At 38.5% G+C, this 23265-nt stretch overlaps 1 protein-coding gene across 1 annotated transcript in view; it reads left to right on the top strand.

The window, feature by feature from the left end:
• The first annotated feature begins 1478 nt into the window (after window positions 1–1478).
• The window catches only part of mms22l (MMS22-like, DNA repair protein), a 45819-nt gene continuing 24032 nt past the window's right edge, over window positions 1479–23265 (top strand). The window contains exons 1-13 of the mRNA XM_036556740.1: window positions 1479–1512; window positions 4387–4576; window positions 5701–5826; window positions 5921–5973; window positions 7009–7096; window positions 8264–8441; window positions 8991–9084; window positions 9512–9642; window positions 10691–10804; window positions 10890–11066; window positions 16833–16895; window positions 17125–17244; window positions 17875–18110. Coding sequence (XP_036412633.1) covers window positions 4404–4576; window positions 5701–5826; window positions 5921–5973; window positions 7009–7096; window positions 8264–8441; window positions 8991–9084; window positions 9512–9642; window positions 10691–10804; window positions 10890–11066; window positions 16833–16895; window positions 17125–17244; window positions 17875–18110 — 1553 coding nt within the window. The 5' untranslated portion in view covers window positions 1479–1512; window positions 4387–4403. The remainder of the gene's footprint in view (window positions 1513–4386; window positions 4577–5700; window positions 5827–5920; window positions 5974–7008; window positions 7097–8263; window positions 8442–8990; window positions 9085–9511; window positions 9643–10690; window positions 10805–10889; window positions 11067–16832; window positions 16896–17124; window positions 17245–17874; window positions 18111–23265) is intronic.

Raw genomic sequence — 23265 nt, 5'->3', positions numbered from 1 at the left:
TACTTTTTTGTGAATGTTCAAAATCTCCAGTAGCATTGCACTTTGGAGCAGTTCAATATTGCATTTTAGAGTGAATTAAATCGCTTACCCCCAACTATTTGGGCATGTATAACTTGGCCAAATATTGTTTTAAAAATTTCAATCAACATAATTATTTCTCACTCTTATTCAGTTGTTTTTTTCAACCATTGTAATAATCTCCTGCTAGATATGTACATGTAGCTTGACTATGGGCACAACACAAGTGGTTTCTCACCTCATATCAACATTCTGATTGGTCAACACTTTGACTCATTTACATAAAATTCATCCAGTAACAGAGAGCATAGTCAGCAAGGTGTACATAAGATTTCAAGTATTCTTCACTTCCACACACCTGATCCAGCTAACTGACTGCTTATAGAACCCTTCATGAGCTGGATCAGGTGGATTGAGGCAGAGAATAAATTAAACTGTGCAGTGCTGTGGGTCACTAGGAGCAGGATTAAGAAACACTGCTGTAAATCATGTTTCCAAAAAACACAGTCAGTAAGGTGTACATCAGCTGTGGTTGTAAGTGTAGAGCAGTCTCTGGTTTTCTCTCTCTCCACATAATTCAAACGAAAAAGGACATAAAGCAAAACATTATATTTAGCATGATGTCACAGTGTTTGTCCCTTACACACTACTAGAAATTACAGCACCCCCAACCCCATACTCAGATTTGTCAGGGTCCTCCAAGCTTTTATTTAGTTTTGATCGTTTTTGTTCAGCCTGTTTCAAATTCATTGTTTTTGTGACATTATTAAAACCAAACATGTACTGCCTCATATTCAGCCAACCAAAGTTTGGCTCCCCCAAATCACACTGAAGTTATAAGGATTGTTTCAGCCCAGACTGCTTTGTGAATGAGACACAAAAGATTGCAAGCAATTGATTGGTGAAACCAGCCTTTTTAATATTAAAATATATGGAGATGTTGGAAAGTGGTCATATGAACTGAACTGGGAATCAAAAACAAACAAACAAACAACCCACCAATCAACCAACCAACCAACCAAATAAATAAATAACAGGGCCCTTTAACTAACCATGTGAATAATTAGGCTAACCCTTCACCAAATGTATTTAATAAGAAAATAGAAAAAAATAGGTCATTTTTCAACATTTAGTAATATTTATTACATAAAACATACATTCTTTATATACAGGGAATATAAACAAGAAAAATTTAGTGGACCATTTGATTTTAAAGCCACACTTTTGCGTCCTATGTAGTGCACTGTGTAGGGAGTAGGGAGCCGTTCGAGATTCAGCCAGTGACTTTAAGCATTCGTTGTTTTGTTCCGTCTCCGCGCCTAAGCGCGGCTGTTCTCAAAGAGCGGACTGTGATTGGTCGCCATCACTGACGTCCCGCCCTTCCGAAGAAATTTTGACTAATCACAGGGGACCGCTCGGAAACGACGCAATCGCACGCATGCGTACTGTGTGTAGCTTCGTAGCGCGGGAGTCTAATCAGCTGAAAGCGGAGCGGTAAGTTAGACACGAGCACTTAACGTACTCTGTAATAACAGACTCAAGGTTGGATTAAGTGTTGGTCTCTTGATATGGATTTGTAGGCATATCCGAATATTTGAACAAGTGGCTACAACGTCGCTGAGAAAGTTTAGAGTCTAACTGCTAGTTCGCTGAGTTGGCTTCGGTCTAAGCTGCTTATCAGTAGAGCTACGTAACCTTTATGAGCGTTTATTTACTTCGGTTCACTTGTATTTGTTTTTATCCGCTTTTATTATCTATTACGGATCGTTATGTATCGTTTCTCAGCTTTATACAACATAAATTATAGTATTCATGCCCATGTCATTCATTCACCGTCTATATTATTCGAAACCCCTACCTTGTACTTTCACTCACTCACTGGTCATTTTATCAGAGCCACCTACCACCAAGTCCGCTATAAAGATCAACAGTTAGAACCTGTAGGTCATCTGCTGCTGCTCAATTTATCAGTCAGTCTCTACCCCCTTTTATCATTGGTAAGTTTCTGACCACTGGGCCGCTGTTGACTAGATGTTATTTGAGTGGTGAACCGTTCTCAACACAGCAGAGACACTGACATGTCTAAGGCACTCATCTACGTATTAGATGAGTGTGTTAGACACAGTGGAATTGCTGGAGTTTATACACAGATCAGTACCACTGCTAGGTTCACCACCCAAAATATCCAGCCAGCAGCAGCACTGTGGTAAGAAATTGATCATTGGTAAAGGAATAGAGGATAGCCAACACAAATTGTGCAGTATCGGATGAGCTACAGTCTCTGACTGTACACCAGCATGGGATGGGTTTCCAATAAAGTAACCAGAGAGCATAAACTCTAGTGTATTCAGTACTGTGAAATAAACTTTTTGATTTGGATTAATCAATTAGTCTTGAAAAGAAGAAGATTTCAAGTATTCCTCGACTCCACACACCTGATCCAGCTAACTGACTGCTTACAGAACCTTCATGAGCTGGATCAGGTGGATTGAGGCAGAGAATAAATTAAACTGTGCAGTGCTGTGGTTCGCTATGAGCACGATTAAGAAACACTGCTGTAAATCATTTTTCCAAAAAACAAAAAGCCTCTTATCATAGATGTAGGAACAGATCTTCTGTATTGCTCTTAAAAGTGCTATTTTAAACAGTGTGACAGGTGCAGTAATAATAAACAAATTATGTTCCCCAATCTAATAAAGCAAAGCTATAGTATATTAATTAGGTTCCGTGCGGTCGGTAACTTCATAATCTTGCCTGATATTACCAACTGCACAGAAACATCCTGGTCATCAGTTATGTTAGATGTGCACAGTCCTGAAGCTCTACACCACATGCATGAGGCCAGTGCTTATAAAAAGGTATGTTCCATTTTATCAGTCCACACAAAAATCTCAGTTTTCAGTGACACAATGTGCTGTTTTTGACTGGATGGGTGGCTAAAAAAAACATTTTCAAAATGAAATGAAATTTCTGAGCCCTGCGTTTTAGACATAGTTTCAAAATGCAACTCATCCCTTCAACCGATATCATTTATTTTTCTATTTACTGAATAATTCATGTGAAACTGTCATTTTAGATTGTTATAGTGTTGCTATATTTATGACTTTTTGGCTTGTGCATGACCCTCTACCCTGCAACACTGCAAGATTTGTTAGCAAAAGTGTACATTACATTGTCAATTTAAATGATTTGCTGCAGCTCTAAAATAAACACTCTTTAGTGTTCTGCTAGTGTAAACTGTGTATAGTTTAAATTATTTCACTTACCTACATGGAGAGCTTGCTCTGTTCTTGCTTTTTTTTAACAACTCAGCAGGAAATAGTCCAAGAGTAAGTTACTCAAAACAGTTTTGTGAGGGTTGCAGACCACAGCAAGCTTCAAAATTACATGAACATTCAAGCTGCATGTTAATGAGCTACAGGTCACATCAGTTGAAACTATAATCTGTAGGCCATGTGCCTCCACAATCCATCAGTCATGTTGCTTCTCATGTGACATGACCTTTTGTTTGTGCCCTTGTAACATTATAAGCTTTCCTTAATTGTTATCTACATTGGCCTTGTCGCTCCTGTGCAAAACTAAAGATGCAAACTTCAGACACCAAACATGCCTTGGCTGACTCACTATATTTTGAGTAAGGGGGGATCGCTTTAATGATCAAGTCTTTCTGGAGCTGAATCAGGTGTGTTGGAGCAGGAAAACACTAACGTGCTGGGTTTGAAGTTGGAAAACATGCTATAGGCTTAGGTTCCTAAACATGGATTAGGCCTAGTCTAAATTGTGGTACCATTTTAGTCCAGTCAGTTTTACATAATCACCTTATTCAGCTTTTTGTCTTGTAATAAAAATACTAAAGTTTTAAATGTATTTTTAATGGGGCACTCTGGCCAAAGTGAAAAGTCCATCCATTGACATATCTATTAAAACATGGTAAACATGTCTACTCGCCCCCTGCAGTGGGCCCACAATAGAGAGTGAGATTTTCCAGTTTAAAGATTAGGAACAGCCTTTTCTGATGATGTAGCTTGAAGGTGAGAGGAACACTGTAAGTGTTTTTGGGAAGATACTTCAGAGTTAACATTATAGCTAGGAATCTGAATATCAAGTCTATATTAGCCTCTACACCAGTGGTACATCAGTGGATTTCTTTATTGCTGTCGGGGGGGGGGTCCCAGTGATGTATTTGTACAATGCATGCTGGGTATTGTAGTGAAAGAACTTTGATATACCAAAAACACAAAAGGGACGCAAAATTGTGAATTCTGTCGAACTGATGAGGTTGATGGATGCAAATAACATGTCAAATGCTAATTTCAGGCTGCAATGCCCCTTTAAGCGTGTTGAGCTTTTCTGTTTTATTTCCTCCAGTTTGTTTCAGCAGTGTGATGGAGGATGATTTCAGTCAGTCTCTCACTCCGCCTGTCTCTCCGTTTATGCTGGAGGATGTGTGTGCGCCGGCCGCGCGACCACCGTGCTTTACTTGTGTGTATGAACCAGGACGAGAAGATACACATACGCTGCCGTCCGACGGTTATGTCAGCAGAGGAGTGCTAAAGAGGTGCAGCATCATTATTTTAAGACAATACTAGCTTTAGTTCTGAAATTTAAAAGTCATTCAAAAAAAAATTTCACTTTTCTTGTATTTTATTCTTCTATTATATGTTATTATATTTTATTATTTATTATTATATTATATCATATTATTGTATTTATTTTATTTTCCTTTGAGGTCCACTAATGACGTTTATGTGGTTTTAGGTACCAGTGTGTCGTAATGTACTTCTGTGTGACCATTTTCCAACCTTTCTTTATCCCATTAATCAGACAGTTTTCGTTACTGTGCCCTTAAGACTGATACATCTAAAAGACTTCTGTTCTTACTACCTGGTTTGTTTGTACTTGATTGAAAAAGCAGTTTAGGATGAAGCACTCCTTATAACTTCAGCGTGAATGGGCGGAGCTAAAATGTTGTCTATGATATTGGCCCTTTAATCATGATGACTAAACTTCAGTTGCCTTTCAAAAGTTAGGAATGACAATATTTTAGATGTTTTATTCAATAATAACTTTGGAGTACTGTTTAAATATTAGAAATTAATAGAAGGTACTTGAAAGTATTTTAGATGTTTTGTTCAGTTTAATCTTGCCCAGTCGTATTTCAAGAAGGTATTAAATGATAGGTAATGTACTGAAATTGTCTGTTTATATTAATTTCTTATTAATGTAAGTTAATATAAGTTTTCTGCCTTGAGATTTGATCAGCACTTTTGGAATATGAGGTGTTCTGGATGTTAATTTTATCATGACTTGATGTTACACAGCTTTCTCAGTCATCTAATGCTGTGCTCATCATTTTGAACATTTCTTTATTTTTTTGACAGTTTACTACTAATTACTTGAAATTTATGAAGTTGTAGAATATTAGCAGTATATTAGAATAATTTTATGCAATTCTGCGTCTGCAATTCAGTTTTGTATATGATTTGGATAACTTTGTTGTTGATACTACAACGATGCAATTTCCCTAATTATGATAACGATATCATTATAATAATTAAGGAAATCCATTATCATTATTGTGATTAATCTCAATTATATCATTACTTCGTTAATAAAGTTTCTGTCTATCTCTCTGTTACAAACTGTCTGCTTCATATTCTACTCACCATTGTTTTTCTCCAGATTGCTATTAAAGCTGGATCCATCTCCTGCAGATTTTGAAGTGGATACTGTAGATATTTTTGGCTTCCCCTGGGTGACTGAAACAGCACTGGTGGAGTCCACTAAACTTCTGTTTGGCTTGTTCAGGTGAGTGTACACAGATTGTGTGAGTTTGGAACTCGGCCACACTGTCTGCTGACAGAGAGAGTTCGCTAATTTCACAATCTGTCCACTATTTCAGACAAAAAGTGTTCCGACTGGAAACTCTGGTACAGTCCAGCTCGCATGATTTCGGTAAGCAGTACTTCTCAACCTTCTGTTTGTTTTGTAAAACGCTCTTGAAAGTGCTTTTCCACAATATACAATTGATACCTGTCTGTAAATCTTCCTTTAGGTCAGTGGTTCCCAACCCTGGTCCTAGAGTACTCATTGCCCTACGCATCTTTATGTTATCCCTGCTTGCAGAACACCTCACCCAACTAATCAGGGCTCAGTTTCCCAAAAGCATCTTAGTGTTAAGATCGTGTTAACTAGGAAGAAAGAGAGGTTTCAGTGTGATGCTCGCTCTACCATTTAGGAATCGTCTTTGTGCTAAGGTGCCTGTATGTTACCACAGTATGTAGTATATTCACATGTGCTAAAGTTGGTCATATTCAAAATTTCCATGTGCATTCTTAGTAATGCAGTGCAACTTTGAATTGCATAGCTATCTAGCTGCCAAGCTAGCGACAAGCAATTTTTGTCATCTCAAATAAACAATAAAAAGCACATAATAACAAAATGTTATTAGTAGAATTTGGGTCGTAGTTACATTAATATGTTGTATAGAAAATAGGCTTGTTGCCATGTAAGTAGTTGCGATGAACAGTTTTTTTTTTGTTTTGTTTTGTTTATTGTGTGCAACTATTGAAGTATAAGCCTACAGTGCTTAAATCGCCTGAATACCTGTCTTTCTTTCTAGCTGTCGAAACAACTGCCGCCAGAAACAGTTTAAGCTAAAATAAACAAACATCACTCTCTGCTGCCCTCTAAAGGTGTAATAGCCCCAGTCAGAAACTAAAGCAAGTTTTTGTAAGACCCATAACGTGTCTCAATTAAGGTGTTTTCTGTTTCCTGCTGTTTACATGTTTTTTTCTCAGCCCAACTGATTTAAATGCCTAGCACTAATATGCCAAAATCTAATGCACAGTATATACCTTCCACAGTACATGGTATTTCTGTTTAGTTTGAAAAGAGTGATTGTAGTAAAATGGACTTTTGATTTATTTTGATTTGTGTGTTCTCAGTGAATGAATGTGTGAGTAACACTTGTGGTTGTTTCCTTTTTAGGTCAGGCTAGTGGTCTTCATTATGAAGCAGAGGAGCTGAGACAGCAGTGTGTGCTGTTTCTCACCTACGTTAAGGTCTTTATTCACAGGTAAAGCTTTACTATAGCTTAGGTGTGTCAAACTCAACCACTAAAGGGGCCATATTAAAAAGTCTCAACAAGTCCGTGGGCCAAAGGAGACTTATGTTTTCACTTAATTTTTAAATTACATTTTTTTATATCCTGAACTGGCCATTGTTTATTCAAAATATGACAAAATGTCAACAGCAAAATCTAGGCACTTGTAGTAGACTTTGAAATATTATATTACATGAATCCCATAGTTTGTTATTGGGGGTGGGGGACATACATTTTGTTGCAGTGTGTGCTGGGGACTGAAGTGCAGCATACTGTGGAACATGCTTATATTAATAGAAAATTAACCTCTTATTCTCTAGGGTATATTTTGGTTTGTCCTTCTGAATTTACATAGCCAAAACGTAAGGTAAATTATTCAGTAGCTGCCTGAAATAAATGTAAATTCTTATTTTACCGGTGGTCTCAAGGAGTTGAAGAGGTTAAAATGATTTCATGGCCCAGATAGGACTGTGCCATGGGCCTGATCTACCCAGCCTGCCTTTTGTTTGGCATATGGACTATAGCTAAATACATGTTAAATCACCTTTTCTTCTTGACTTTTTTAAAGCATCTTGAAGAATTGTATTGAATTGGAAATCAGGACCCAACCAAGATATCTTTTGGCTGATAACTGGGCTCTGCAGATGTAATGGCATGAGTAGAAATCCTGAGTAGGGTGTTACTGCATGCTGGAAAACCTTTGAATGGGAGGGGCTTAACTCCAAATAGTTTAGTGGGTTTTCTGTGACACTAAGTTCTGTTTTCCTGCTGGCTGGTTGTAAAACAGAATTATCTTCCTGATAAAATAAGAGAAATGTGTTCATATTTGACCTTATGTGCAGTCAGTGCATGGTTAGGTCACAATGTACATTTGATTTTTTAAAACAATCTAAAATGTTTGTAACTGAAAGGGCTAGAGCCGAGTGTGATCCACATTGTAGTCTTAAGATTTCTTGTTTACTGTCTAAAAATCAAGTGGATATGCATTTACTCTTATTCTTCCAGGATTTTTGCTCTGATTGGTTTTCATTCCATAATTAATCATTCATTTATAATTCTTAGCTCTTCAAAATTAGTATCGATGACAGTTTTGATGTCTGATGGGCCCTGCATCGGTCTGTGATGTATCCTTCTCATCAGGTTCCTGGAGGTTGCTCAGCCTGTAGATGAAGGCTTTGTTCATGCGTACTCTGAGTTGGAGGCCCAGCTGCCCTCTGTTCTAGTGGAGGAACTGTTTGGCATCACACTGCTTATTGGCCGGCTCAAAGACCTGCCCGCTAACGTCCAGAGCGCACTGACCATCCACCACCAAGGAAAGGTACAGCAGCAAGTGTCTCTGCTGTATTAAAACGATAGTTCTGCCAGAAATGAAATTTACCTATTTCTTCTGTTTTCTAAATACAGTAAATCAGCCAAGACAATGGTGTCTGGTTTTCATCTTTAGCTCTACCCTGGAGCTGCAAGTGTAGCTAATGTAGCTAAAAAGTCATGCATAGCCTAAATCTAAACCTAAGTCATTGCACACTTGCCTCGAACTGTGATAATTTCAAATATACTTAATTAGGTGGTTTCTGACACTGTATGACACTGTTCTCTCCAAAAAAAGGACAAAAGTGTGTTGCCTAAGAACAGCAGTAACAGCCATCTTTTGTTGTCAATTTTGGTTGTATTGTTGGTCTATTTATATGCTAATTGTTGGAGTAAAAGTTTTCATTGCTTGTTGGCTACATAAGTCTTATAGCTGCAGAGCCAAACTAAAGAAGCAAACTTCAGACGATTACATTTGGGAAAACCATGTGAATTAAATTTTTGACTTTCTGATAAATGGAAAGGAGGTGAAAGAGAGTAAATGAATGTCTCTCTGCAGCTTTTCCCTCCGTCATGGCATTTATTACACCTGCACCTGGACATCCACTGGTCTGTGCTGGAAATACTGCATCTGCTTGGCCAGAGGATGATGGGTAAGTGCCTGTTATAAAAGATGAATTTTCCAAAAATGCTAATGTTTTTAACAATAAATGAAAGCTAGTAGTGACCAGGTAGTGTTATGCAAACTGTATCACGTCACTCACTCATATATTGTTTGGAAAGAATAACAGCCATCTAAACAACAAAGCTGTTGACCTTGTTGATCATTTTGTCCATATTTTTATTCAAATATGCTGTAGTAGGAATAAACTCATAGATATATGTACACTTTATCCCTGAAAGCAGTCTTTCATTTTATTGTTGTTGTTATTGTTTGATAAAACAAGCAAATCCATGACAATTAATCAATCACTGTCGTCCAGTCATCTGATACTTTTCTAAAGCAAAAAGTGTCTACCACTTAAAAGAAAGCTTTTCCTGATGACACATTTGTATGCTTTTTATGTTGACCCTCCATAGGTCAGGTGGTGTACGCTCATAAGTTTGTGGATTTAACTGGAGAAACGCTGACTAACATCAGCCTGTTTGAAGATCATCTCAACAATCTCCTGTGTGACCTTATCATTCTGGCCATGAACAAGTACAGCAAGGTGTGTTTGTGCACAATGGTAAAGACATTAATATGATGGTGCAGCCAAAAGATCAAATTTGCCCAATTTTCCCTCCTAAACCCCAATGTAGTTGGTCAGCCAAGACATTTTTTTTCCAGTTTTGTGTGGCACTGGAGCTACAAGGTTAATGTGGCTAGCAAGTATTGGAAGCACATCTCCCACGAATTAGCATCATGCAGTCTGCATACGTGAATCACAGTTGCCTGTGCTGAGTCAGACTAAAATAGACCTGTGTGGTTTTGGTACAGGAATTTCCACTTTCCACATGATTTAGCAAAGGTACACAATTTTACTTTTACCGTAAATGTAGTTAATCGGTCAGCTATGAGGATAACGTTGCTGACAAACACTGGAAGTAAATAGTTAGACAAACTGGGGTAAGTGGAAAATCATGGAAATTAGATTTTTGCCAAACTATTCATAAAAAAAAAGTAGTAGCAGCCATCATGAAGCCTAAATTTTGTCCATGTTCATAGATAACTGGGCATACATGGTGATATCAGAATCATATCAATGTCAGCAGATGTTTGCTTTTAAGATTTGGACGATATTTAATGGTGTAGTCAGTGTACTCCAGAAGAGTTGTAGGTGCTGGGCTACTGTGCTGCATTTTTTTTTCATTTTACTGCATTTGTAACCCCCTATAAATAAATGCTACATTTCTCTTCAAATGTTTTTGTATCTGTATTGGCATCAGCTGATAGGTAGAAAAATACTGGATATCTGCATTGGCCCACAGTTCACATATTGGTGCATTTAGGGCTGAAAGATTAATAGTCCTTATGTTGAAATCGCAATATGAAAGGGGGCGCAATTTTCAAATCGCAATAACTGTGTTTTAAATATAGCCTACATCAGATACCAAATATACCTTGGCTTATTTATTGCATTTGGTTTAAGGAAGGAAACGTACATGTGTTGACTGAACCATCTCTTGACTATAACTGTGTTTGAATGTGACATTTACCAGGTCTCTCTCTCTCTCTCTCTCTCTCTCTCTCTCTCTTTTTCTCTTTTTCTCTTTCAGGTGAGACCAACTGAGACATTGACCAGCAACCATTATTACTGTGCTTGTACCAAAGAACTCTGGATTCTCCTCATTCATCTGCTCGAACATAGATGCAAAACCCAACACACACAGGTATATGCCCACACACATTCACATATTTACTCTGAGTGTACTCACTGCTGAGTTATTCTCACTGCACTGTACCTTGTTTCCTCAGTCGTTTTGGGGCTATGTGAATGCGCTGCTGCAGGCTGTCCTGAAAGGGGCACCTACAGGCGACCGTGACCCTGGTCTGCCAGCAAACTGTAAGGATCCACTGGGTTTCACCTGGTGGCTAATCACACACCTTGCCCAACTCGGCATGTACAACCGCAATGGGACGCTACAGAATGAGGTATGACATCATCAGACTGTAGTACACAACAATTAGTTCTGATCTCTGATTGGCTGAAAAATGTTCTACACGTTATACTTGATAACAGCAGGTTTTCAAGAGACGTATAATTTCACTGACCACCGGTTGCTTAGCAGCACCAAAGGTTGTTTTAGTCTAAGCAGGGTTTGTACGGTCATGAAAATTTTGGAAAAGACATGAAATGTAGATATTTGGTTTTCCTGGCCTGGAAAGGTCATGGAAAATATTAATTGCTGGAAAAATTATGGAATTTCCTGGACTTTCCCCCCATGCGGTTTATCATCTTATCAAATTTCACAAAAAGCCCCAGGACTAATGTATCTGCATGTGGACTAGCTTTACTATGTATGTTATGTTAATATGAATCTTGACTAGCTAAGCTGTAACATTCAGGACGTGTTGTGGGAGGCGTTTTGACATTCGAACACTGGAGAAGGCGAATTAATAATGAGCTAAACCATAAAAAACAAACAAACAAAATAAGAAACCAGTGTAGCAGAAAACATCACTGTTACAGGCTCAGTGAACCTGAACTATGAAAACAGCCAGTTTACATTTTAAGCTAATATGAGTATTGTCTTAAAGTGGAGCAGATTTGGCTTTTTTCTCTCTCTCTCTCACTGTCTCTCTCTCTCTTTCTCTCTCCCTGTCTCTCTTTCTTTCTCTCTCTCTCTCTCTCTCTCTTTCTCTTTCTCTTTCTCTTTCTCTCTCTCTCTCTCTCTCTCTCTCTCTGCATTTTCTCTGCATATTAGTGTTTTGATGATACTGCAGACGTTGATGCTTTTAAGGCACAATGTGGATTATGACCATTTTGACATTTAAGGGGTTTTCATGCTTAGATCTCTCTCGCTCTCTCTCTCGCACACGTACATGCGCTCGCCCGCTCGCTCTCACACGCGACCCTGGCACGTCACTATTTGCATGAGCCAAGACTTAAAACTTACGATATTATTAAACACGGTTGATTTTGTCATAGCGTCAAGATAAGAAAAAGACTGACCTAAGACAGCCATCATGGTCACCTGACACTAAACGATCGAGCGCGACGCAACTCCAGCAAGACTCTCATGATTTTATTCCAACATTGGAAATTTGCGACAGTGAAATTGCTTGAAAAGTCTTTTGCTGTAAGGGCAGCATAACACAAACATGAATGCAGTATCATTCATGTATCATTCAGTACATGAGCTAACTGCTCAGTACTGCAAAGTACAGCTCAAACCACATCATCAAGTTCGCTGATGACACGACTGGGTGGGTCTGATCAGCAAGAATGATGAGTCAGCATACAGAGAGGAGGTGCAGCGGCGAACGGACTGGTAAGGAACCAACCATCTGTCTCTGAATGTAGACTAAGGAGATGGTTGTTGACATCCGAAGAGTGCAAGGTGACCACACCCCACTGACCATCACTGGCTCTTCTGTGGAAATCGTCAGGAGCATCAAGTTCCTTGGTGTCCACATCACAGAGAACCTCACCTGGTCCCACAACACCAACTCCATAGCCAAGAGAGCCCAGCAGTGCCTCTATTTTCTGCCGAGACTGAAGAAAGCTCATCTCCCCCCTCCCATCCTCACCATGTTCTACAGGGGGACTGTGGAGAGCATCTTGAGCAGCTGCATCATTGCCTGGTTTGGGAATTGCACCGTCTCCAACTGCAAGACCCTACAGCGTATAGTGAGGACAGCTGAGAAGATCATCGGGGTCTCTCTCTGTCTGTTTACTGTGTTTAATGTCTGTTTTAATTATCATACTTATTGTACTGTTTCTAGTTTAATTTTTTTGCACATTTGCGTCTGCATGTACTGTCTATTTTGTTCCATGTTGCACCTTGTTTCTGGAGGAATGTAATTTCACTCCACTGTGTACTTGTACATATGGAATGACAATAAAAGCCTCTTGACTTGACTCATTGATTGCAACCCCATTTCCAAAAAAGTTTGGACGCTGAGCCAATTGTAAATAAAAACAAAGTGCAATGATCTGCAAATCATTTAAATGATTTAAACCCTATATTTTGTTGAGAATAGTACAAAGCCAACATATTAAATGTTGTAATGTATTGTTTTTTGTAAAATGTTTGCCCATTTTGAATTTGGTGCCAACACCATGTTCCAAAAAATTTGGGGCGCAGGCTAACAAAAGGCTGGTGAAGTTGTGTAATGATTGATTGGCAACAGGTCAGTAATATGATTTGGTGTAAAAAGAGCATACCAGAGAGGCTGAGTCTTTCAGAAGTGAAGATGAGGAGGGGTTGACCACTCTGTGAATGACTGCGTGAGCAAATAGCATAAATAATAAGCAAAATTTAAGAATAACATTTATCAATGTAAAATAGTAAAGAACTTTTGCTTTTCATCATCTGTGGTACATAATATCATTAAAAGGTTCAGAGAATCTGGAGAAATCTCTGTATGCAAGGGACAAGGCCAAAAACCAGTATTTGCTGGCCGTAATCTGTGGGCCTTCAGGCGGCACTGCATTACAAACAGACACCATTCTGTAGTGGAAATCACTGCATGGGCTCAGAAGCACTTCTGAAAAACACGGTCTATGAAAACTGTTTGTCGCTGCATCCACAAATGCAAGTTAACTCTAAAATCGAAAGAAGAAACTGTACATAAACAGGATCCAGAAATGCTGCCACCTTCTCTGGGTCTGAGCTCATTTAAAACGGACTGAGGGGAAGTGGAAAGGTGTCCTGTGGTCCGATGTATCAACATTTGAAATTCTTTTTGGAAATCATGGACACTTTGTCCTCCAGGCTAAGGACCACTCAGCTTATTATCAGTGCACAGTTCAAAAGCCAGTATTCATGATGGTATAGGGGTGCATTAGTGCACATGGCATGGGTGACGTGCACATCTGTGAAGGCGCCATTAATGCTGAATGATATATACATGTTTTGGCAACATATGCTGCCATCCAGATGATGTCTTTTTCAGGGAAGACCTAGCTTATTTCAGCAAGGCAATGCCAAACCACATTCTGCAGGTATTACAACAGCATTGCTCTGTATTAAAAGAGTCTGGGTGCTAAACTGGCAGTCCAGACCTTCACCACTGATAACATTTGGTGCATTATGAAGTGAAAAATACACCAAATGAGATCCTGAACTGTTGAGCTGCTGAAATCCTATGTCAAACAAGAATGGGAAAACATTTCACTTTCAAAACTACAGCAATTGGTCTCTTCAGTTCCCAAACACTTACAGACTGTTGTTAAAAGAAGAGGTGATGAAAAACTGTGGCAAACATGCCCCCATCCCAACTCTTTTGGAACGTGTTGTTGGCATCAAATTCAAAATGGGCATATATTTTTCAAAAAACAATAAAATTTCTCAGTTTCAACATTTGATATGTTGTCTTTATAGTATTTTCCTTTAAAAATGTGGTTTACATGATTTGCATTTCATTGCATTCTATTTTTATTTACATTCTGCACAGCATCCCAACTTTTTTGGAAATGGGGTTGTAGATTTATTTATTTTTTTGTCTTTTTTTCTATTCTGGGTACTGAAAGTTGTAAACTGACTCTTGTTACATCCTTCTCCTAAATACTCTAAAAACTGCATCAAAAGTCACTGACATCGTGGATTTGGAAGAGACTAAAGTCACTGGGAAACCTTGGTAGCCTAATAAATACATTACCTCCCCACACTGAACTTTAGTTAGATAACTCATCAAGTATATCTTTGTTAATAATAACAAAAAAAAAAAATGTTTCCGGCTGGTAATTTTGGTGGTTCCTAACACTGAAATGGCCACTGGAGTAAACGAAGAGCGTGTGAGTTGAAGTTTAATCTTGGTGAAACAAAATATAATAAACTGCAATTCAGTAAAAATTGTGGTAGTAGGACTGTCATCTTTAATTTGGCCACCAAACTGTAATTACTCTAGTAATAAAGAACAAAATTGCTAATGTCACACAAACATTATTGTTTGGGGCTGCTTAGCTAAGCCTGATTCCTTCTTCTCTGAATGTCTAAGGCTGTTTGAATTGGCCTTTTTCAAATGTTGTGCTAGAACAGAAACACAAATTCACTTGTGTTTTTTCACAAGACCCAAAGCTATTTTGTCTGATGCCTGAAAGCAGGGCACGCTAAAATAAACATTGTACCGTGTAGGTGAGTTTTCATACAGGCAGGTGTCAGCCTGCAGCACCACATGGCTTCATCCAGCATAGCTCAAAAGCCTCGTTTCTACAACAGTCTCATCTATACAGAGTTTGTGATGTTTGCTCATTGTTTATTTTTTAAACACGTCAACTGAATTTTTATTTAGGAGCACCAGTGCGATTGTTTAACAAACAAAAAAAACAAACAAATTTTGAGTCAGCTACCACTTCACATTAGGTATATTATTTATGCGTGTTCATTATGTGTGAATACAAATGAATTTTTAGCTAATGATTAATTGTTAAAGAATTTTGATTAGTAATTGTCTGTTTTGTTCATTTTAAACAACTAATAAAGTGCAAACCTAAAGCAGATAAATTGACATTATTTCTCTTGCTTAGCTAGCTCTTTACTTTGAAGCTAATGAGATGATTCAGAGTACTTTGCATAACAAATGTCTACAATAACACAGTCAACAAAAGCTTACATTATATTTGAGACTGTTAAAACTTTTTTTCTACCTTTTACGTGCCAAACATGCCATAATTAGCCCTAGCTGGTTCCCCCTAAACTGTATGTTATAACACAAAGTTAAAAGTTACCAGAAAAGTTAGACGGAAGAAGTGATTTCTTTTATTTACACATTGTGGCTCAAACCAAACCTCATAATGCTTTTGGGATGACTGTGGAAAACAATTACGTTCAAATTAAATAATTGCTATTATTTAAAATAATTGAGATCAGACGGTCATGTGATATATCAATAAATGTGTAACTAAGATGTTACAGTAAGTAAAGACCACCTGGCAAACTGGGTTACAGACCAAACTTATAAGAACTGCTTGTATAAAGACATACTTTGTGTTGATTAGAAATTAGAAAATCAAATGAAAATAAAGAAACTGCAAGAAAAAGACAGCACATTTTAAATGACAAAAATATAGGATCTTAGTCTTGTTCATCTATGAGCTTGGACAATGTAGAAAAAAATCTAAATGCTCAATTAAACATCCTCTGTGACTGATAGGAAGAATAAAGAGAAAAGAGGGTATAAAAAGTTCATATTAAGCTCGTGCTCATAGATTTTTCTGCGTGCTCTTTTATTTTTTTATTATTTTAAATCAAGAGCGCCAGTACTCCTTGGCTCACTGTAGAACCCTCTATGTTGGGTATAATAAATGTGGTATTAATGTAGGATATCACATCACTCAAGTAATCTGCTTGTACTGAGCTCCTAAAGCAGTGGTCTCCAACCCTGGTCCTGGCCCTGGTCCTGAAGAGCTACCTTCCTGCAGAGTTCAGCTTCCCTGTCCCTTATTTAACTCTAATACATCTGATCCAGCCAATCAGGGACAGGAAGAGATTGATTAGCTAGAGCTGTGGCTGAAGCTAGGATCTGCAGCAAGGTAGCTCTCTAGGACCACAGTTGGTGACCACTGCCCTAAGGGGACTTTGCAGAAATTTAAAATCATGAAGCTTCCAGGACAGCACAAGAAACTGTTCTGTGTAAATCTCTTATGCATGCACATAAGTTTCTTGTACTTACCTGAAAATCTGAAGATTAATTTTTTACGAAGGTACTTTTAGGTGCTCAATATCTTGTTTTTGTTTATTTGTTGTCTTTCAGAAACAGCTAGAGGATAACTGGAGTTTTGTGTTGGAGCTGCTGAAGTCCAGCTGCGATATGAAGGTGAAGCTTGCGTTTAAATGCTCTTATTTGGAGAGTGAATCTGTATTGTCTACTCAAAACACAGTTCTTGTCCTGGAGGACTTTAAACTAGCACAGTTTGGTGATTTCCTGCTCAAGCACAGCAACTAAACGTGGAGCAGTATTACCAAAACATTCTTACTGTTAGGTATGTATATGTGCATGTGTTCATTTAAACATCATTACCCTTTATGTCCTTGTTGTACTTCAGGCCGCAGTGCCAGAGGAGCAGATGCGGATGCATGTGCACTGCTGTCTCTCTCTCAGCCTGATGTGGGGGTCCAATGTCAGTGCTGTAAACACACTGTGGGAGTACTACAGTAAAAACCTGGTGGGTATTTAATATGCTAAGTTCATGCAAACCAACAAAGAAATCATGCTAATTTAATAAAAAAGCTTTTTGAGAAGCTAGGTGTCTACCAACCTTTGATGGTCAGTGCATGTATAATGGCAAAGAGTTGTAGTACTACTCTGATGGATAGTAGAGCTTTTGTCCGCTGTATCTCTTAATTTGAAAGAAAAGAAACATCCATCAGCATGGGTAAAACCTAAAACTAAACAGCTGCCAAAAATTTTACTGCTAGTGGTCTGGGGGCTGTTTTGAAAATCAGTTTCATAATGTGTTCCACTAAATACCAGGTGATTGTAATCCAAAATTTGATGGCCTCTGCCTTTCAGCAAGATAATGACCCCAAACACACATCAAAATCCACACAGAAGTGGTTGCGAGAACACAAAATAAAAGTTTTGCGATGATCCTTAAAGTCTCCAGATTTGAACCCAACTGAAAACCTGTGGTAGTAAGGTAGTGTAAAAATAAATGTGCAGTTTATCGATTTGTGGTTTATTGATTATATATTGGTTTTAGCTCATTTTCATGAAGGATGCTGGTGATTCTGGAGCTGAGTGTAGCTCACAGGATTTTATCGCTGCCTCTCTGTGTTTTTCTGTCTGGATGCAGAATGGATCATTCTCTGTGCCGTGGTTGGGTGTGTCTGGTTTGGGCAGCATTAGCCCCACTCCCCTGACCCTGCTGGAACAGGCTAAAAGCTGCTGCAGTTCTGAGCCCATGACTTCCGCCAGCCACACTCAGCTTTATCGCTCTGCTTACTCCTTCCTCATCTTTCTGCGCATGCTGGCGCTCCACCTGAGCCAAGAGAGTGCACCTGGTGCACCATGGAGGCAGATCAAGGGCAGGTAAGTGGCCTGGTCAGTGTGGTCATGCAGTAAAAAGAAGCCAGATGAATGGAAACTGTATCATTGTTGAAAGGTGGCAAGTGAATTGGCTGTGTAGTGCAGTGCTTCCGACTCCAGCCCAATTTAACACATTTTTTCAGTTTAAGTTTTTTTTTTAATGATACCATGATATAATTTTGACCTTATCTCCCACTACTATGTAAAGATTTGCATGGGTTAACCATTTAAGATGCCAGTCTTTGTTCAGGTATTTGTTACATTTTAACACAGGAAGACCGACTGAGAAGGCAGATGTAGCGTGGCTTTATGATAACTAGGCTAACTATTCTAGCTGATGTTAGCTAGGTCCAGAAACTGTGAAAATGTTTTTATTTTGCCAGCTAATATGTTGACACATTGTCCACTGAGGACGACCTCCAAAGTTGTACCAGTCAGATGTTATTCTTAGGTATTTGTCCATTAACTCTTGTGGATGCTTGAATATCATTACTCAAAATGCTAGAAGTGTGTTAGAGCAGGGCCTGATCTGACTTTTGATCTCAAAGTGTACGGTGTGTGTGGATGTGGGGATGTGTGGGGGTTTAAGAGTGAGACAGGTGCTGTGGTGTCCCTCTGAAGTTTTGATATGTTCCTATCTCCCCCGGAGAGCTGCTCTCTCTGATGTTTGAGTAAAGCAGCAGGAGTCTAGAGCCCATATCCCTCAGACTGGAGCTGTGTAATATCATTCATCATTATTACAGTGAAGGATACACAGTGATATCGGAATCATATTGGTATCAGCAAATGGTCAATGGACAGATTTTTTAGATTTCAAACCAGTATTTGATAACGTATTTATTGTCCAAGCAGAATGTTCAGAACACTCTGGGCTTCCAGAGGAAGAACTTGTTGCTCAAAAGATGGCTCAGGAAACTTAATGGTGGGCAACCCTTTAAAAATGATTAAACATTTTGTGATTCCTTCTTTGCCATCCCACTGCCAAAGGGGGTGCTGACAGGTGAAGAACCCCTGCCCTAGGACAAATATTATTAGAGAAAAAGTGGACAATATTTCTGGTCCAAATTGTAATAGTTATTCATAGCATCACAACTGAGAAAGATCTTAGTGCTGATTGAGAAATGGTTGAGTTTGTAGTGCAGTTTCTGTCTTTAGTTCAGTTGCAGATAAACATGAACATTATTATCTCGGTAAATTTAAGCACAATATGTGTCTTTGAGGCCTCTACTAAAACTCAAGAGGAGACACATGGAATCATGAGTCTTGATCTCAGGAGAAATATCTGATCATCCTGTCTTTCCCTCTGATGCCATTGTTGTCTAGGAGAAACTACAAAGAAGACCTTTTTTGATTGTTCTTTCTTATGAGCTACTGTGCTAAATGTCTGGATTTCATTCATTTCACTGCATTAACTTACAAGTGATGAATGTGATTGTAATTGTAGGGCGTTTTGTAGGTGTTTCTGTTAAAATGGCCAGTGAATGTACCTGCAAGGGAGGTGGAGCTAATAAACAGACTACCATCTGTATTTGATGAGATAATTATGAAGGTGTGGAAAATCTGTAGGGTAGCACCGATATAGGAATTGTGGGCTGCTAATGTCGTTTTTTTTCATGTATGTGCATGTGCTGATGCCAATACATAAACATTTTATGAAGTGCAGGAATTGAAAGGATACAGAAATATCTGGATCAGGATTATGGAGAAATAAAACATTGATTTCTATAGGGTTACAGGTGTAGTAAAATGAATAAATGCAGATGTTTTAGCACAAAAGCATCACCATTGTTACCTAAATCAGTACCAATGCCGATACTCTCTCTCTCTTTATTTCTCTCTCTCTTTTTCTTTTTTCTCTCTCTTACTTTCAGTGTCTCTCTCTCCTCTCTCTCTCTAATTCTCTCACTCTGTCAGTCTCTCTTTCTCTCTCTATCTCTTCTCTCTTGCTTTCTCTTTCTATCTCTTCTCTCTTGCTTTCTGTTCTTTTTCTCATTGACTTTATCTCATTCTCTCTCTCTCTCTCTCTCTCTCTCTCTCTCTCTCTCTCTCTCTCTCTCTCTCATTCACGCAGCAGGGATTGAGGCTGGTTAGACTGGGGGGCAGGTAGGTTATATACCCTGCAGTGAAGAATGGTCAGTGTTAGAGGAATTCATGAGTGAGGAGCTCACAGTATTGTTTGTGTTTATTCCCGTCTGTTTGTTTGTTTGTTTGGCCGCTTGTTTATTCTGGACAGCTTTTTTCTGATGAGCAGATGCTACATATTCCCGAAGCCTAAACACACACACTCCCTGCTGGGCTTATTAATGTGTGCGTGTATATGTGTGTATGTGTGGTTGGCCCAGCCCAGCCCGGTCCCTGCCAGAGCCTGCTCCGCGGTGTCTGGAAAACCGAAAGCCTTCGTTAAGGCGAATTAACCGCCGCACTCATTAGCTAATTAGCCTTCATGTCTGTCGTGTGTCTGAGCACGCTCCAGACAGAGGGAAGTCATTATCCGGATTTATTTCGTCCCAGACGTGCACTGGCACCCCAGCGGGCAGAACCAGGAGTGAGTCGTGGTTCTGTTTGGGTTGGGGTTAATGATGGGCATTTTAACTATTTTTGCCACTCAAATCTGTGCACTTTTAAATAACTGGTATTCATATATCCTGATGAGAATCTTTTACATTTGAGTGTCCACTTTATGTCCACCTTATGTCCAGAGACCACCATTCATTTAATTAATTTCTAGTTATTAATTCTTCAGTGTCATTAAAAAAACAGAAAAAAAATTACACAGAAGCTTCAAAAACTAAATATATTAACATTTTCAGTATTTAGTATGTTTACCCTTAGCGCTTTTGGTTTTTCAAAGAAATCTGGGATAATTTTAGAGATGTTTTTCCACACCTCTGAAGTTCAGTCTTAGAAGTTGGTTTCATTTCCTGCTTCTCATGTTCCAAGTAAATTTACACTCATGAGTCATTCTCCAGAGATCAGACGTCTAGGCTTAGTGTTCTAGTGCAAATTATCTTATTCACCTTTCTCATTTTCTCGGTAACAGCTTCTTGACAGCTGCACATCCTTTCATATCCATAGCATTGAATTGTCTTCTCACAGTGGAAGGATGGACAGAAACACCTGTGGATTTTTTCAGATCCAATCAGATTTTCTCCTCTCTCAAAAATGAAAGCTTTAGGTATACGCTTAAAAATCCAAAAGAAATCTGAGTAAGACTATACATGTGCTGAGAAATCTTATTACTGAGCTAATTTCTAGTAGATTTCTAGTAGATTTCTAGACCTCACTGAATTTAAGAAGTATGCTGTTTAGATGATCATTTGAAGAGTCAGATAACTGCTCAAATCCGAATTATTAGGTGCATGTAAATGCACTGACTAGGTAGTGTGTGTCACTGCTTGTTTGTAAGTAGTCCACCAATCAAAAATGTCCAGTTCTTTGGTCAGAAGCTGACCACTGATGAAGGCATAGAGAATTTCCAATACAAATTCTGCATCAACAGACTATAGTCTTTAACTGTATACCAGTAAGGTGGAGATACAATAGGGTTTCTAATACAGTGGCTACCATTGCCTGTTTCCGGTAAAATGTCTTTATTGTATTTATTTTTGTATTTGTGCAGAGTTTTTCAGTTTTTATAGGAATAAACTAAAATCTCCTTCACTGCATATTTTGCATTTAGTAGAAGTGTCTGAATAGCCACAGTGAAAGCACATGCTAATGATGCAGAATGAGAGAGCATAAGTAAACTAGCTGACTAGCTGTAGTGGTCATGCTTTTAAGAAATGAGACTTGTTCTTGTTGAGAGCTATGAACAGGCTTTTTAAACACGTGGAGGTTTAATAAAAGCAGGCTGGGAATTGTTTTACTGTAGATAATCCTACAATAATCCCACTGAGAGATTAGCTTGATAGATGCGATTGCAAGGTTTTATATTATTAGTGCCCTGTGTTCAGAGCAGAGACGGAATCGCGGAATTAAGACATAAAAACAGATTTCAGATATAAACTCGGAAATGCACAGAATCTTCAATCTCGGAATGTTTTAAGATTTCTGCTCTCTGAATCTCTGAATGTTTTCAGTAATACCACCCGGATAATATGTTCATGGTTGTTGTTGTTTTAGTGAATTGCAGAAATCACTCATACTTTTATGTACAGCAGGGTGTGCTTGGCGTCCAGTCCCTGCACACCGGCTAAGGCTTGTTGGTTAGCTAACCCATAATATTAGAACAATAACATGCTAAACAATACTTATGCTTTTTTTTTCCCCTTCTGCTGTGTAGCTGGAGCATCTTCCTCTCCTATCTGCATTCTTTCAGATCTGTAGCACATGTATGACTTCTGACAGAGCTTCCTAGCCTTTGGTCATTTCAAAACATTAGATGTACAGACAAAATTCAGGGTGGCAACAAACATTTTTGTCCATTTTTATACAATGTCAGAAACCACGTAATTCATCAGATAATTAAACTTGCCACAGCTATCGGGATTTTGTCAGACTACACATTTCTGTTCAGTGCTTTTAATCTCTCTGATGGGAAACACAGTTTTGCAGACCTGCTCTTTGTACGACATGAGTCTTTTGGAGCGACATATAGTCGCTGGATAGAAACTTAATAGCATCACATCTTTAAAAGATATTCAGCAGTTTGCTTTGGTCAGATGCTGAGCTGTTTGCTGGCACATACCGCTAACACATTTCCCGCTACTGTGTTTTTGCTGTAGGCCCATTTTGAAACTTCACTGTTCATACACTTTAATCAAAAACGGCTGCATGTGGTTGATTAGTTTACAGTCTTAACAGCTCTTTTTTGACCATCACTGATAGTTTGGTGTGTTTCTTAACTCAGCATAACTGAGAACCATCTATTTGTCAGTCCATTTGACTAATATGAAAAGAAGCCAATGACAAACCGTGTGGTTTGGGATGCAGCCAAACATGTTTTGTCCTCTGATTGTGGTACAAATTGTAACTGATTAGGTTGGAATGATGACTAATGACTAAAGAGCAAGTTATTAGAAGTTAAGTTCTAGAAAGTGTTTGATTATTTTGACATAAAATTTTGAGAAAATAAAATTTTGACATAAAAATAAAAAATAAGTAATTATTATTTCACTGAGAGCTTCCTGCTCAATAGGGATCTGTGTGATTTTCATTT

Source organism: Colossoma macropomum, unplaced genomic scaffold, assembly GCF_904425465.1.
Source record: "Colossoma macropomum unplaced genomic scaffold, Colossoma_macropomum, whole genome shotgun sequence".
NCBI classification, from domain to species: Eukaryota; Metazoa; Chordata; class Actinopteri; order Characiformes; family Serrasalmidae; genus Colossoma; species Colossoma macropomum.
Note: the sequence above shows the minus strand (reverse complement) of the source record. Positions and strands in the feature narration are given on the sequence as shown.